The 17,558-nt window shown below is 42.8% G+C and overlaps 1 protein-coding gene across 8 annotated transcripts in view; it reads left to right on the forward strand.

Moving 5' to 3' along the window:
• Positions 1 to 908: 908 nt before the first annotated feature.
• The window catches only part of SEC23IP (SEC23 interacting protein), a 51,268-nt gene continuing 34,618 nt past the window's right edge, over positions 909 to 17,558 (forward strand). For all 8 annotated transcript variants that reach the window (XR_012418236.1, XR_012418237.1, XM_005566584.4 and 5 more), the window contains exons 1-4: positions 909 to 1,151; positions 6,913 to 7,445; positions 11,580 to 11,790; positions 12,915 to 13,108. Coding sequence is in view for 6 of the 8 variants with exons in the window: in XM_005566584.4 (XP_005566641.3) it covers positions 989 to 1,151; positions 6,913 to 7,445; positions 11,580 to 11,790; positions 12,915 to 13,108 (1,101 nt within the window). In the remaining 2 variants the exon portion in view is untranslated. The remainder of the gene's footprint in view (positions 1,152 to 6,912; positions 7,446 to 11,579; positions 11,791 to 12,914; positions 13,109 to 17,558) is intronic.

Below are 17,558 nucleotides of genomic sequence, written 5' to 3' on the forward strand. Positions count from 1 at the left end.
CTTTTAAATATGTGTTTTTGGCCGGGCGCAGTGGCTCATGCCTGTAATCCCAGCACTTTGTGAGGCTGAGGCGGGCGGATCACAAGGTCAGGAGATTGAGACCATCCTGGCCAACACGGTGAAACCCCATCTTTACTAAAAATACAAAAAATTAGCCAGGCGTGGTGGCAGGCGCCTGTAGTCCCAGCTACCCGGGAGGATGAGGCAGGAGAATCACTTGAACCTGGGAGGCAGAGGTTGCAGTGACCCGAGATTGCGCCACTGCACTCCAGCCTGGGTGACAGAGCGAGCCTCCTCTCAAAACAAAAAACAAAACAAAACAACCAAAAAAAAAAAAAAAACAAAAAACAAACGAAAAACACAAAACAACAACAAAAATAAATCAAAGATTTTTTTTCTCCCTATGTATTAAACACTTAAAAACATTTTACCATTTCTATTTCTGGGTCAATGCCAAAGTTCAGTTCAGTCCAGAAAGACAAGTGGTTTTGGAAAGGGTGTTTGGTTCCGCCTTGCATGCGAATTCCCACACAACCCTCTTCCTCCTTTCCTCCTTCGGGCAGCGTCCAGCAGGATTCCGCTGTTCCTCCAAAATCTTTGTCAGGAGAGTCATCCTGACAGTACTTTTAGGAAGCCCATAGATATCAGCCACAACCTGTGACTTTCAGGGTCAATTGCGTGTCAATTCGCACGTCCATCCAGAACCTGCGGGGACCACGCCCCCACGCTCCCTCCCGGCCTTTGCCTCAGCCCCTCTCCGCCTCCAAGGGTGTCACGTGCCAGACTCGGGCGGGAAGACATTGCCGCCATGTTGATTTCTGGCGGCGCTGGCTGGGGGAAGGGAGAGGGTGGCTGACTAACTAGCTACCCGTAGTTCCGGCTCCTGTGCGCAAGTGCGGAAGTGCGCTGGCCGGGAGAGTGATCGGTTTCCGGTCAGTGGTGAGGTACTGAGTACCCGGAGACGTGTATCGGAAGGTGGGCCGCAGCCATGGCGGAGAGAAAACCTAACGGTGGCAGCGGCGGCGTCTCCACCTCCTCGTCGGGCACTAACTTACTTTTCTCCTCCTCGGCCACGGAGTTCAGCTTCAATGTGCCCTTCATTCCAGTCACCCAGGCCTCAGCTTCCCCGGCCTCCTTGCTCTTGCCCGGAGGTAATAAGGGGAGGGCGGTCCCGTGTGTGGTGGGAGGCGGGCGGGGGACGTGCTGTGACAAGGGTCAGACGGAAAATATTCCTTTTGCCTCCAGCTACCCTCTCGATAGCTTGCCAGGATCATTAGTGACCAGGTTTGAGTGGGTCGGGGGCTTTGGGATCTTGGAGGCGGCAGGTGATGCGACTTGCTCTTCATTGCAGAAACCCACTGTTCCGAGTTGTCCAGAGTGCTGGACATTCATTCGTACACTGGCATTCCACAAATCTTTGCTGAACACCCATTGTTGTTACGCCAGGTGCTGGCAGGGAATGCAAGTAAACAGTGGCCCTCTCCTAGGGTACAGTAGTCTATCTCCCACTAGGAGACTCCTAGGATACGGTAAGATACCTCCTAGGATGGACTGTGCCCCTCTCCTGGGATACGGTACACTGTCTCCTACTAGGAGATTGTTGTGATACAGTAGGATATCTTCTAGATTACAGTAAGATATCTTGTAAGATGGACTGTGCCCCTCTTCTAGGAGAAACATGTAATATTTGTGAAGTAGACATATAAAATGCATTCCTCATCTTTTTTTTTTTTTTTGAGTCGGAGTCTTGCTTTGTCGCCCAGGGTGGAATCCAGTGGCGCGATCTCGGCTCACTGCAACCTCCACATTTCGAGTTCAAGTGATTCTCCTGCCTCAGCCTCCCGAGTAGCTGGGACTACAGGCGTGCATGCCCTGCTAATTTTTGTATTTATAGTAGAGACGGGGTTTCACCATGTTGGCCAGGATGGTCTCAATCTCCGGACCTCAAGTGATCCGCCTGCCTCGGCCTCCCAAAGTGCTGGGATTACAGGTGTGAGCGCCTGGCCAATTTTCGTCTTTCAAGACAATCCATCACTTCTTCCAAGAAACTTTTTCTTGTTCTCTTAGGCCCCCACTCCTATGTGCACTCCTAGCTCTTTTTTTCATATTTGTATTATTGTCCAGGGAGATTGCTTTTTGATGATGATGTAGCATAGCCCAGAGCATGGTGTTCAGGAGCACAGACTGTATTCCAGTCCTTGCCCTGCCAGTAGCTTGCTGTGTAACTGTAGGCATTTTAGTTTACTTCTCTGTGCTTCAGTTTCTATATATGTATAGCCTCACATAATTATAATTAGAAATGCTTTAATTTTTGAAAAGCACCAAGTATACTGCCTGCCAGACAGTGTGATTTAATGTTTGTGAAATAAACACACCTGCTTCTCCATTTGGACTGCGGTCTTCTTCAGCAGCTATGACCTAATTGCCTTTTTATTTCCAGGATGTTGTTTAGGGCCTAGTAAGTAGATCCTCTTCGAATACTGAGTTTGCAGTGAGTAATTTATTCTTGTTTGAAGGACTAAAGACAGTTTCATGGAGAAGCGAGGACAGGCACGCTGGGAACAGCTGTACATAAAGGTTCCCCTGCCCATGTGTTAATGTTTCTTCTTGATGCTGGTCACTACCTGACATGTACACATACTTGTTTATTCCACTCCACTAGGATGTAAGACCATGAAAGCAAAAACTTAGTTTTATTCACGATTATATTCCCACTGCGTAGAATGATGTGTGGTATGTAGTAGACCAGTTATTCAGTGGATGTTTGTTGAATGAGTGAAAGGATGGGAGTCAAAATGATGTCTCAATTTGACCTGTGGTTGAAAGGTTAGGCGTTGCTGTCTTTGGTGAAGAACCAGCATTTTGGAGCAGAATGCTGTGAGAGGATGCAGGAATAAATAAGGCTTTACCTGGGGTTTTCTAATCATCCTCTGCACCATTCAAGTTGTTTGGTTATGTCCATCTTCCTTGCTGTGTAGTATTTGGTTTGTGTGTCACTGTGAATTCATGCTAAACATTTTCATTGTGAAGTCTAGTATAGCTATACCTGTCTTTAATGCTCTTGTTTCTTGGAGACAGTCTGTGTGTGTGTGTGAACATTAATAGTTTTTAGAACTAAAATTCATCTCTAAAAATCTCAGAAACCCATTCAGAGAATTTCCAGAGAAAAAGAAGAAACAGTCTCCTTGGAAGCAATAGTTAATCATATAAGTGAAAGAGACACAGGAAGCAATTTCATATATTCAACAGACATGGAAGGCCTGGCACAGTGGCTCACGCCTGTAATCCCAGCACTTTGGGAGGCTGAGGTGGGTGGATCACCTGAGGTCAGGAGTTCAAGACCAGCCTGGTCAACATGGCAAAACCCCATCTCAACTAAAAATACAAAAATTAATTGGATGTGGTGGTGGGCGCCTATAATCCCAGCTACTCGGGAGGCTGAGGCATGAGAATCGCTTGAGGTGGATGTTGCAGTGAGCTGAGGTCATGCCGCTGCACTCCACCCTGAGCGACAGAGTAAGACTCCATCTCAAAAACAAAACAAAAACAAAAACCAGACATGGATTGAGCAGTTTCTATTTGCCAGGCACTGTTCCAGAAGCTGGGAGACACAGAAGAGCAGACAGCCCTGCCCTCAGTGACTGCACAGTATATATGTATACACACACTCACCTGTGTAAGCAACTGTGATACTGGTTTAGAACAGTTAGAAAGAGGGATTGATAGATGGCTGTGAATGCTGTGGGTCTCAGGCTGGCTGAGCTGGGGAATGGATGTCCCTTAGGCCTTCAGGTCCTCTTAGGGGAGGTGATGCTTGAGCTGAGTGTTGAAGGATACATAGAAGTGAGGGAATCTGGAGAGACAGGAATATGGGAAGTCTGAAGGTGTGAGAAAATCTGCAGGTTTGGCAGGAGTTAGTGGTTGGTGGAATGGGACAGGGATGGAGCTCATCCCTCTCTCCTGTCTCTTCACCTTTATCTCCTCTCCCGTGTATCCTCTGCCCCCAGTAGATCACTTTGACTAGAGTGTGGACAATGGAGTGGCCTCGGTGGTCTATGGGTCACATATACCATACTCAGGAGGAGTTTGTAGTTCATCTTGTTGGGTTTTGGGAGCCTTTGAAGGATTTTCAACAAGGCAGTGAAATTAGACGTGTGTTTCAGAAAGACTGGAGTTTTCTCTAGTTGCACTGGAATAAGGTTGACTGTAGCAAGAGGATTCGGCTGGGAGGCATAGTGAGAGGCTGGCAGTGGCGATGGCAGTCTAGCCCGAGTCAGCCACATTGGGTGTGAGGAGCAGGGAGCAGATGTGTGAGATGTGTAGACTACACACTTGTAGAGACTCACGGAAGACCAGAGCGTCAGCTCTGTCTGTCAGCACAGAGGCCCATTTTTGTTTAGTTTTAGACCCAAGACTGAGCTCTGTACCTGGCACATAATGCATCCTGAGTAAATATTTCTTGAATAAATATTTGAATGATTAAATGAAGGGTATGAGAGAGAGGGAGGAGTCTGAGAGACTTGAGGTTTCTGGTTTGAATGTCTGAATGGATGTTGGCAAACATCGGTGGATATAGTGAAATACAGAAAAGGGAGCACGGAGGTGGGTAGTTAAGATAATAAACTCTGTTTGGGGCTTACTAAGCATGAGGTATATGTGGCTGAATCTGCCAAAAACATTGAGGAAGTAGTTGGAAAACAAGTTCTGGAACACATGACAACGGTCTGGGTTTGCGATAGAGTTGGGAGTGTCACCAATATACAAGTGCCTATTAAAGTTGTGGCTTTAGATGACATGTGTCCAAATGAAATGAGAAAGTGCCCCTGAGGTGAGGGCAGCAGTATGTGGAGAGCATTTCATTTGTAGTTGATGCTGATCGGAAAAAAGTTTCTTGGATCAGGTTGACCTCAAGTTTTTTTAAAGGATGAAAGATACCACTGAGGTTTTCTTTTTTTTTTTCTTGCTTGCTTTTAATTGTTGGGAATGAATTAAGAAATACAGGTAAGTCCAAGTGAGGGTCACTGACCTGAAAAGAGGGGTGGGAGCTGGAAATATATCAGAGAAGTAGAATGATACAGACTGACACAGGGCCTCGTGCAGCAAGGGATATTTTATTTTTAGTTACAAAGAAAATATCAAGAGGAGTATTTTGAATAGTGGAGTATTTTAGTTAAACTGATGTGTGTGAATTATGAGAGCTCAAGAAGCTCAAGCCGTAGTCTCAGCAGAGGTCAAGAAGCTTAGAGCCCAGAGCTTGGAAGAAGGCTGCCTTTTGGCAGGTCTCCAAGGGCAGGGACCAGAGTGTGCCTGTGTGCTGTGAGTGAGTCCAGCCCTCTGATGGATTCCATGCCTCCAGCAAGGAGGTAAGAGGGAATGAGGCAGGGGCAGGGAAGATTAGAAGGAAGAAGATGAAAGCTACAAGCTAGTGAAAATAAAAGTTTAGTAAGGAATAATAGGTGGACTTTTGAGGTGATGTACAGGGAAAATGCTTTTATTTTACAACTTGGAAGTAGAACAGAAGCTAAATTGGAATTGTCAATACCCACAGTGAACATCAGGTTGGACAAAGGGATGGGAGATCTTCTCTTGGTTAGAAAGTGACCTTTTCAGCAATTTGGTGTTCTAGAATGATAAATGTGTGGTAGTACATGATTTTAGGGAATGGCAATTAATGGTTGACCTACTTTGCCTTGGGAATACAAATACCGCGTGTTCATTTGTACAATAAGTGCTTTGTAGGTAAGATTCCTGACACACCCCTTCTTGTTAACAGAGTTATCTTTAGTCTCTCGTTATCACTATAGAAATAAAATTATGCGTATTTGGGTAGTAGAGTAATAATTGCATTATTTCTTACCAAGAAAAACATAAAAAATAATATGTAAGGCCGGGCATAGGGGCTCATGCCTGTAATTCCAGCACTTTGGGAGACCAAGGCAGGCAGATCACTTGAGGTCAGGAGTTCGAGACCAGCCTGGTCAACATGGTGAAACTTCATCTCTACTAAAAAAAAAAAAATACAAAAATTAGCTGGACATGGTGGTGGGCACCTGTAATCCCAGCTACTTGGGAGGCTGAAGCACGAGAATTGCTTGAACCTGGGAGGCAGAGGTTGCAGTGAGCTGAGATCGCGCCACTGCACTCCAGCCTGGGCAACAGAGTGAGACCCTGTCTCAGAAAAAAAAAAAAAAAAAGTAAAAATAGTAAGTATAGATTTTGTTTCTATTTTTAAGAACTTCTATATACAAATATGTATTTACAAAATAAATAACAAATAACTATTTGTATTTATTTTAAAAGTATGGAAGGGTATGTAGCAAAATGTTAACTGTTTTTTTTTTTTTTTTTTTTGAAACGGAGTCTCGCGCTGTGTCACCCAGGCTGGAGTGCAGTGGCGCGATCTCAGCTCACTGCAAGCTCCGCCTCCCAGGTTCACGCCATTCTCCTGCCTCAGCCTCCGAGTAGCTGGGACTACAGGCGCCCGCAACCACGCCTGGCTAGTTTTTTGTATTTTTAGTAGAGACGGGGTTTCACCATGTTAGCCAGGATGGTCTTGATCTCCTGACCTCGTGATCCACCCGCCTCGGCCTCCCAAAGTGCTGGGATTACAGGCTTGAGCCACCGCGCCCGGCCAATGTTAACTGTTAACAGTGCGATGGTCTCTGGGAGGTGGGCTTATGAGTGAATTATAATTGTTTCCTCTTATGTTTTCTTATTCATGTTTTCTAGTTTTTCATTTCTAAAGAGCAAGTTTTCAAAGAAAAAAAGAAAACTGTTTTTTTTTCTGTAATGCAGAAATAGCAAGTTTGAAGAACAAATAAGGAAGTATAATTGCTAGCCCTTCCTTATAGAATCGTATCTGCGGAATGATAGAGTACCCTTTAAACCACATGCTCTCTTGTTCCATTTCAGAGGATTCCACAGATGTTGGTGAGGAGGACAGCTTCCTTGGTCAAACTTCTCTTCACACATCTGCCCCACAGACAGTTAGTTACTTCTCTCAGGTATCAAGCAGCAGTGATCCTTTTGGGAATATTGGACAGTCACCATTAACAACTGCAGCAACCTCAGGTGGACAATCAGGATTCCCCAAGCCCCCGACTGCTCTCCCTTTTACAACTGGATCCCAAGATGTCTCGAATGCGTTTTCACCATCCATTTCGAAGGCTCAACCTGGTGCTCCACCTTCCTCACTGATGGGAATAAATTCTTACCTGCCTTCTCAGCCAAGTAGTCTCCCTCCTTCACATTTTGGGAACCCACCCCAAGGAATTCCCCAGCCAGGATACAATCCATATCGCCATACCCCTGGCAGCAGCAGGGCTAATCCTTACATTGCACCGCCCCAGCTGCAGCAGTGTCAAACACCAGGCCCTCCTGCTCATCCTCCACCGTCTGGACCCCCTGTTCAGATGTACCAGATGCCTCCAGGATCTTTGCCGCCGGTATGGAGACATGATTTTGTGTCCTACTTATTAACTCTGTTTCTTCTTTCTCACCTGAACCTATGTTTTAAAAAACATTTCACATCTTATAATCAATACAATGACAAATTAGTTTCAGAGGGTATTCTTTGTAAGCTACATGAAGTAAACATTATCTTAAAGATAGCTTATTGGATGGCTTGTATTTTAGTGTGTATTACTTGTTTATTGAAGTAGTAATTGATTTTAGTGAGTTAGCTACATGTCAGTATTTCCAGATTTTAGAGTAAGGTAGAAATAATAAGTGTTGTCTAGAGACATAGGAGATGAAGCAGTTATTGTCTTAACAGACCACTAGTTTCTCATCTTTCAGTTACACTAGTCAATCAAAACAGTCAATTACAGGGACTAAAATTGATTACTTCAGTAATTTCTTTTTATTTATGGAGTTTGGATCTAGATCAGTCAAACCCTGTCTAGGGGGAGTTGGTGGAATAACGTATGCATTGGGTACATTTTATGAAATTCCCTTATGCATTTTTCCCAACTAGTTCATTTGATTTCCAAAGAAAAATCAGTGGAATTAAACAAAAAGAGAAATGATTAAAAAGAATTAAGAACCCATTTCGGTGTGGTGGAGATAGCAGTATTGTGATCAGAATGTAACTAATTTCTCTGTTAGAGAATGGACTCTGTTTTATCATTTCATTTAAATCATACCAATACACAAATTTTTGACAATGTTGGATTTCGGCATTCTGAAAAGTAACCAAATTCATAGTGTGTGGTATATAGTTAGTATTTTTGTTAACTATAACGAACTAATTGTAGTTTGTTGCTTCAATTTTTAAAAAGGTTTTTAGATAATAATTTAAAAAGTGATAATTTCAAACTTAAAGAAAAGTTGCAAAAATAAAAATAGTACAAAGAGTACTCTGATATCCTTCACCTAGGTTTACTTATCATTAACATTTTATCCCATTTGTTTTTTAATTTGTGCCTGTGCACACACTGGTATATATGAGCTTTCTCCCTTTCCCCCATGCCTTTTTCCTGCCCCTTCCTCCTACTTCTCCTCCTGCCCCTCCCTATTCCCTTCCTTCCTCCCATTGTTTTTTTCTCTTTCTGTATATATGCAGTTTTGGGGGAAGCATTTGAAGGTCAGTAAAATACATTATGATTTTTTACTCCTAAATTCCTGGTGTACATTTGCTAAGCATAAGGACATTCTTCTGTATAACCACAGCGCAGCTATGGATCTCAGGAAATTGAGTGTTGACATAATACTTCAAAATGATTTTTTAGAAATTATATATATGTATGTATATATACGTGTGTGTGTGCATATATATATATATATATTTTTTTTTTTTTTTTTTTTTTTGAGGCCAGGTCTTGCTCTGTCACTCAGGCTAGAGTGCAGTGGCATGATAATGGCTCACTGTAGCCTCGAGTTCTCAGGTTCAAGTGATCCCCCTACTTCAGCCTCACCAGTAGCTGGGACCACAGGCACGTGCTGCCATACTTGGCTAATGTTTTGTAGAAATGAGGTCTCACTATGTTGCCCAGGCTGGTCACAAACTCCTGGGCTCAAGCAGTCCTCCTGCCTTGACCTCCCAAAGTTATGAGATTATGGGCTAAATTATATATGTTTTTGAGACTGGGTCTCACTCTGTTGTCCAGGCTGGAATACAGTGGCGCAATCACAGCTCGCCTGCAGTCTCAAACTCTTGGGCCTCAAGTCATCTTCCTACCTCAGCCTACCAAAGTGCTGGGATTGCAGGTGTGAGCCACCACTCCTGACCCAAAATGGTGTCTAATTCAAACATTTAAAAATAAGTATAGTCTGATTTTAAAATCATTTTTGTAGAAAATTTGAAAAATGCAGAATATTGAATTTAATAAAAAATGTCTGTAGATAACCACTGTTTTCATTTTGTTATATGTCTTTTTTTTGGCAAACATCATAGAGTACCTATGGTTTCTATAATTATTTTTTTGTGAACATACTTTAAATGTTACTAAGATTTTTTCTAAAACATTAATTTTTCTTTTTCTTCCTTGTTTTTTTTTAAAGAGATGAGGGGTCTTGCTCGGTCACCCAGGCTGGAGTGCAGTGGTGTGATTACATTCCACTGCAACCTTGAACTACACTTCAGCCTCCGGAGTAGCTGGGACTACAAGTGTGCCCCACCGTGTCCGGGTGATCTTTAGATTTTTTTGTAGAAACAGGATATTGCTGTGTTGCTCATGTTGGTCTTGAACTCCTGGCCTCAAGTGATCCTCCTTCCCTGGCCTCCCAAAGTTCTGGGATTATAGGCGTGAACCATCGTGTCTATCCTCTAAAACTTTTGTTTTTGTTTATTTACTTATTTATTTTTTTTAGCTATCTCCTGCAGAAAGGATATAAGACATTTTTAATGGCTCTGGATGATCTAGCATTTGAGTGAAATATTATTTTATCAGGCTTCTGTTAGGCATTTTGATTATTTCCAGTGATTTCCTATTTTATTTTATTTTTTTGCAAACATTCCAAATTTATTAACTACGATTTTATAATCAATATTATTGAGGTATAATTTACATACAGTAAAAGACATCAGTTTACAGTGTACAATTCGATTTATTTAAAGTGTACAATTAGCTGAGTTTTGACAGTTGTACACACTGATTTCCTATTTTAAATAACCTTTTGGTGTACAACCTTGTGGGTAAATTTTTTTTTTTTTTTTTTTTTTTTTTTTTTTGAGACGGAGTCTCGCTCTGTCGCCCAGGCTGGAGTGCAGTGGCCGGATCTCAGCTCACTGCAAGCTCCGCCTCCCGGGTTCACTCCATTCTCCTGCCTCAGCCTCCTGAGTAGCTGGGACTATAGGTGCCCGCCACCTCGCCTGGCTACTTTTTTGTATTTTTTAGTAGAGACGGGGTTTCACCGTGTTAGCCAGGATGGTCTCGATCTCCTGACCTCATGATTCGCCCGTCTCGGCCTCCCAAAGTGCTGGGATTACAGGCTTGAGCCACCGCGCCCGGCCGTGGGTAAATTTTTATTTTTATTTTTTATTTATTTTATGAGACAGAGTCTCGCTTTGTTACTCAGGCTGTAGTGCAGTGGTGCAGTCTCAGCTCACTGCAGCCTTTGCCTCCTGGGTTCAAGCGATTCTCCTGCCTCAGCCTCCCAAATAGCTGGGATTACAGGCCCATGCCACCACATCCAGCAAATTTTTGTATTTTTAGTGGAGACAGGGTTTTACCATGTTGGCCCGTCTTGTCTCAGACTCCTGACCTCAGGTAATCCACCCACCTCAGCCTCCCAAAGTGGCAGGATTACAGGCGTGAGCCACCGCGCCTGGGCTATTGGTTATAATTCTATCTTTCGGATAAATTCTTAGAAATTGAATGAGTAGGTCAAGGAATAGGCATATTTTAAAGGTTAAATAGGCCGGGCGTGGTGGCTCACGCCTGTAATCCCAACGCTTTGAGAGGCCAACGCAGGCGGGTCTTCTGAGGTCGGGAGTTCACAACCAGCCTGACCAATCTGGAGAAACCCTGTCTCTACTGAAAATACAAAATTAGCTGGGTGTGGTGGTGCATGCCTGTAATCCCAGCTATTCGGGAGGCTGAGGCAGGAGAATTGCTTGAACCCGGGAGACGGAGGTTGCGCATTGCACCATTGCACTCCAGCCTGGGCAACAAGAGCGAAACTCCGCCTCACACACACAGGGAAGGTTAAATAAATCATGGAAGAAGTATTGCTAGATTGATTTCTATAAAGGTGTTAGTTTACTTTGTTCTGTGAGAAGGTCTAGTTCACCTTGTAATTGATTTTTTTCAAAATTTTTAATTTTTAATTTTTGTGGGTACATAGTAGGTGTATATGTTTATGGGTTACATGAGGTATTTTCATACAGACATGCAATGTGTAATCATCACATCAGGATAAATGGGGTATAGATATCCCTCCCCTCAAGCATTTTTCCTTGATTTGGGGTTTTGTTAGGTTTTAAAATTCTTAAAATTGCTTTGGGGTCTAGTTATTACACTAAATAATTGTCCAGATATACATGTAGGATAATTACTACTAACATCAGTTTGGGTATGAAGCATATTCAGAATTCTTTTGGACAAGCATGACAGTCTTAACTTTGCCATCCCCTCCAGGTTCCTCCTTCAGTGCAGTCTCCAGCACAGCAGCAGGTACCTGCCAGACCTGGGGCTCCCTCAGTTCAAGTGCCGCCTCCTTTTCTACTTCAAAACCAATATGAGCCTGTTCAGCCCCACTGGTTTTACTGCAAGGAGGTAGAATACAAACAACTGTGGATGCCTTTTAGTGTGTTTGATTCTCTGAATCTTGAAGAAATCTATAATTCAGGTAAACATTGGTCATGCATCATTCATATCTGATTTTAGGAAGAGAAGGAATGAGTATTTATCCATGATGTATTTTCTGTGAATGTCAAATTCTTTGATCCTTATAGACCCCAGACTCTGTACCTTAAGATGACAATATTAATATAAGTCCTGAGTTACTGGGGTAAGGTATTTGAAGAAGTGTTTTAGTAATTTACTTTGTAGTTTAAAGGTATTTTGAATCAGAGAACTTGAGCAGTTCATATAATCCAGGTTTCAATTTTTCTGTTTCCCTTATTCATTTGTAGTTATGGGGGCATTTATAAAGGGCTTTCTGTGGAACTCTCGATCCTGGAGATGCTCTGTGAAAAAAGTGTTCCCTGGTCAGATAAGGTTTGGAAATGGTGCTCGCTGTATCTAGGTCTTGAGAGAGATGGTGTGCAGGAGTGCGTTAAAGCTTTGAGAAATCCTGCAGTGTAGAAACGTGTTTCTTTGTTTATCCTGGTATTATTTGATCGTGGACTTAAAAGTCACCTATTAATGGCCTTTAGAAACGTATTCCATGGAACATTGTTGTACGTAGATAGTATTGTTCTGATTTAAAAAAAAATCCATCAGTTCTTTGAATTATGTTTTTAAAGTTTGCCTTGACTGTTTCTTTTCTACTTAAGAAGAGTCATAATTTTGAGCAGCACAGATTAATCTTAAATTTCTATTTTTAAACAAAAATGAGCTTAGTTTTTTGTCTTTAAAGACTGAGTAGTCACCGTATTCATTATTTGTTATTTTATTTTTATTTTCTTGAGACAGAGTCTCACTCTGCTGCCCAGGCTGGAGTGCAGTGGTGCAATCTGGACTCACTGCAACCTCTGCCTCCTGAGTTCAAACAATTCTCCTGCCTCAGCCTCCGAAGTAGCTGGGATTACAAGCATGTGCCACCACACCTGGCTAATTTTTGTATTTTTAGTAGACGGGGGTTTCATCATTGGCCAGGCTGGTCTCAAACTCCTGACCTCAAGTGATCCACCGGCCTCGGCCTCCCAGAGTGCTGGGATTACAGGCATGAGCCACTGCACCCAACTGATTATTGATTATTTTAAAATATGCCTTGCAGCAGTCAGGAAAAGTGTTAATTTTGTTCTCTAGTTCAGCCAGATCCGGAGAGCGTGGTTCTTGGCACGGATGGAGGGCGCTACGATGTTTACCTCTATGACCGAATAAGGAAGGCTGCCTACTGGGAAGAGGAGCCAGCTGAAGTGAGACGCTGTACTTGGTTTTACAAGGGGGACACAGATAGTCGATTTATTCCCTATACTGAGGAGTTCAGTGAAAAACTAGAGGTATGGGAGCTTTATTTCTTTATGAGTTTATTTAAAAAATGTAGGTTCTATATACATTGGTGAGTAACATTGACAGTGGAGCTGACTTTATTTACAAGACAGCTTGTCTTGATGCTGTTCACGGAGAAGATTACTTTTTAAGTGGTGTCATCACTCATGAGGTGCTAATTGTGGCATCTGTGTCTAAAGATAGAATATGGTTTACAGAGGTACATCACAGATCTAATAAGGTGCTTGTGTCAAGCCTTCAATAGAACCTAGGCTGCTGGGATTTGTTGTTGATAGAAAATGCCAAGCATATGGACATTTTCAAATTAATATTCAGTAAAAGGCTTGAAATTAACTTCTGATTTGTGAAAATAAATAAATAGAATTGGAAGAAGTATCATGAGCCTTATTAGCCATCTTAAATCTATAATTTCTTTGTATAATTGTGTTAAATGCTTGTGTTAATTCTACTTAAGAGTTGAATGTTAGATATTTGAAATACGTTCAGTGAATTCAGCTGCATAGATGGGAAATGAGATACAGAATGTTTTAGTTAACTTCTGGCTGGGTGTGGTAGCTCGTGTCTATAATCCCAGCACTATGGGAGGCCGAGGTGGGCAGATTTCTTGAGGCCAGGAGTTTCGAGAACAGCCTGGCCAACATGGTGAAACCATGTCTCTACTAAAAATACAAAAACTAGCCAGGCATGGGGACACACGTCAGTAGTCCCAGCTACTCGGGAGGCTGAGGAGGAAGGATCACCTGAGCCAGGGAAGTTGAGGCTGCAGTAAGCTGAGATCATGCCACTGCATTCCAGCCTGGATAATGGGAGTGAAACCCTCCCTCAGAAAAAAAAGAAAGCATATGTTTATATATGTGCATATATGTGTGTGTGTTTATATATGCATGTATATATGTATATATAAAGAAAAAAGTGTAAAGGAATGCTGATATCTCTAGCTTAATTTTAGACATAAATAAAGATGTATTGTAATTTTTGGTACCTTTGGTAGGCCCCTACGAAGCTATCATGTCCCCAGATTAAATGTTTAGTTTTACTATTTTGAAGCTGAAGTATATATTTTCAAGTCCAATCTGTGTCTGAAAGTCTACACTTTATCTTAACTGTATTTGATTTTATATGGGTGACATAGACTTTGAGGCAGGATAGATATCCACATACCGACCATTGCAGCAACAGATGGCTACCTAGGGAGACCTTAGCTTTTGTTCGGCTTCTTCCAGGAAACTCAAACCAGATCAGGGAAGAGACACAGAAGGTTAGGAAGTGAGAAAGCCAGTAATAGAAAGGGAACAAGATACATATTGCTCAGCATCCCGTTGGTGATCCTGTCCTGTCAGAGCACTAAGACAAAACAACGGAAGGGTTGGAGACAGAGAACACCTTTAATTTGATGAAGACATGATTGTCTACGTGGAAAATCAGAAGAACCTCTAGAAATATTATTAGCACCAATACAAGAGTTTTCTGCAAGTCTGTGTATATAAAATTAACATACGTAAATTAGTAGCATTCCTGTGCCATCGAAATAACCAACTAAAAATCGAAAAAGAAGATACTATGTATTTATAACAGAGAGACTATATATTTATAAAACTACAGGCAATGTAGGAAAAAAGTCCAAGCAAAGTACCCGTGAACCTTATGGAGATAAACTACAAAACAGAATTGAAGAATGTAAAAGGCGACCTCAACAAATGGAACTAGGTTGGGCATGGTGGCTCCTGCCTGTAATCCCAGCACTCTGGGAGGCCAAGCTGGGTGGGTTGCTTCAGCTCAGGAGTTCCAGACTAGCCTGCACAACACCGCAAAACTCCGTCTCTACAAAAAATACACACACAAAAATTAGCCAGGCGTGGTGGCCCATGCCTGTGGTCTTAGCTGCTCAGGAGGCAGAGGCAGGAGGATTGCTTGAGCCTGAGATCTTGAGGCTGCAGTGAACTGTGATGGTGCCACATCACTTTAGCCTGGGCAACAGAACAAGACCTTGTCTCAGAAAAAAAAAAAAAAAAGAAACGGAGCTAAACATTATGTTCAAGTAGGCACTATCATAAAAGATATCAATTCTTCCCAAATTATCTGATAAATTTTAGGCAATCCCAATCAAAATTCACATCAGGGTTTTTTTTTTTTTTTTGGTAAAATTTGCAAGCTGCTTCTAAATTTTTCGTGGAAGATCGAAATGTCAAGGATAACCAAGACCATTTCGACAATGGAATGTGGAATCTTTACCAGATAATACTTACTATAAAGCTGTGAATTGAAAGGGAATATGAAGAAGTGAAAATTATTTATTTTTTAAACAAGGTCTCATTCTGTCCCCCAGGGTGGAGTGCAGTGGCACGATTTCAGCTCACTGCAACCCCCACCTCCTGGATTCAAGTGGTTCTCCTGCCTCCGCCTTCCGAGTTGCTGGGGTTACAGGTGTCGCCACCATGCCCAGCTAATTTTTGTGTTTTTAGTAGAGGCAGGGTTTCACCACATTGGCCAGGATGGTCTTGAACTCGTGACCTCAGGTGATCCACCTGCATTGGCCTCCCAAAGTGCTGGGATTACAGGTGTGAGCCACCTGGCCTGAAAATAATTTTTTTTTTTTTTTTTTTTTTTTGAGACGGAGTCTCACGCTGCTGCCCAGGCTGGAGTGCAGTGGCGCGATCTCGGCTCACTGCAAGCTCCGCCTCCCGGGTTCCCGCCATTCTCCTGCCTCAGCCTCCTGAGTAGCTGGGACTACAGGCGCCCGCCACCGCGCCCGGCTAATTTTTTGTATTTTTAGTAGAGATGGGGTTTCACTGTGGTCTCGATCTCCTGACCTTGTGATCCGCCCGCCTCGGCCTCCCAAAGTGCTGGGATTACAGGCTTGAGCCACCGCGCCCGGCCCTGAAAATAATTTTTAAGATGGTGAAAGTTTTCTTTCTTTAATCATTGTTGTTTGTGTCCTTGCTTTTAGAAATTATAAATTATATTTAAAGTTTTTTTTTTTTTCCAATCGAAGAGAAGGGTCAGAAGTACAGAAGGCTAGGCTGGGCATGGTGACTCACTCCTGTAATCCCAGCACTTTGGAGGCTGAGGCGGGCTGATCGCTTGAGGTCAGGATTTCGAGAGCAGCCTGGCCAACATAGTGAAACCGTGTCTCTACTAAAAATACAAAATTAGCCGGGTATGGTTATGCCTGCCTGTAATCCCAGCTACTCAGGAGGCTGAGGCAGGAGTATCGCTTGAACCCGGGAGGCAGAGGTTGCGGTGAGCTGAGATCGTGCCATTGCACTCCAACCTGGGTGACAGAGTGAGACTCCACCTCAAAAAAAAACCACAAAAGTACAGAAGACTGATGAAGAGGAATTGTTACTGAATGATTGTCCAAGACACAAAAGGAAATACTTCTATTTTCACATGATTGTCAAATACTCACTGTCACTAGTTTTAAAAAAAGACTTTGTAACAATTTTTACTTGTCAATTAAAAAAACAAATGAACAAAAAAAAAGGACTTGTGGATATGCCAGAGGCCCCGCCTTACTTTGTGTTGAATCTCTCCTCAATAGGTCCTCAGACTTGTGCTTTATAGAAACTAGAATAGTATGATCGGCCCTCAGCATCCACAGGTTCCACATCTGTGGATTCAACCAAATACTCTGAAAATATTTAGAAAACAACAACAATAAAAACAACACAGGCTAGGCACGGTGGCTCACGCCTGTAATCCCAGCACTTTGGGAGGCTGAGGCGGGCGGATCATCTGAAGTCAGGAGTTTGAGACCAGCGTGGCCAACATGATGAAACCTTGTCTCTACTAAAAATACAAAAATTAGCCAGATGTGCTAGTGCATTGCCTGTAGTGCCAGTTACTCGGTAGGCTGAGGCAGGAGAATCGCCTGAACCCGGGAGGCAGAGGTTGCAGTGAGCAGAGATTGCACCACTGTACTCCAGCCTGGGCAACAGAGCAAGACTCTGTCTCAAGAAAATAAAAAATAAAAATTACAGTGTAACTATTGATATCCCATCTACATTTTATTAGGTATTATAAGTAATCTAGAGAGGATTTAAAATATAAGGGAGGATGTATGTAGGTTTTATGCAAAAACAATGCTATTTTATATAAAGGACTTGAACACCGGGGATTTTGGTATCTTTGAGGGGTCTTGGATCCAGTTTTCCAAGTCACTCTGTTTGTGGTACTTTGTTTTTTTTTTTTTGTTTGTTTGTTTTGTTTTGAGACGGAGTCTCGCTCTGTCACCCAGTCTGGAGTGCAGTGGCCGGATCTCAGCTCACTGCAAGCTCCGCCTCCCGGGTTTACGCCATTCTCCTGCCTCAGCCTCCCGAGTAGCTGGGACTACAGGCGCCTGCCACCTCGCCCGGCTAAGTTTTTGTATTTTTAGTAGAGACGGGGTTTCACTGTGTTAGCCAGGATGGTCTCGATCTCCTGACCTCGTGATCCGCCCGT

The sequence above is a fragment of the Macaca fascicularis genome, chromosome 9 (genome assembly GCF_037993035.2).
Source record: "Macaca fascicularis isolate 582-1 chromosome 9, T2T-MFA8v1.1".
In the NCBI taxonomy this organism is placed as follows: Eukaryota; Metazoa; Chordata; class Mammalia; order Primates; family Cercopithecidae; genus Macaca; species Macaca fascicularis.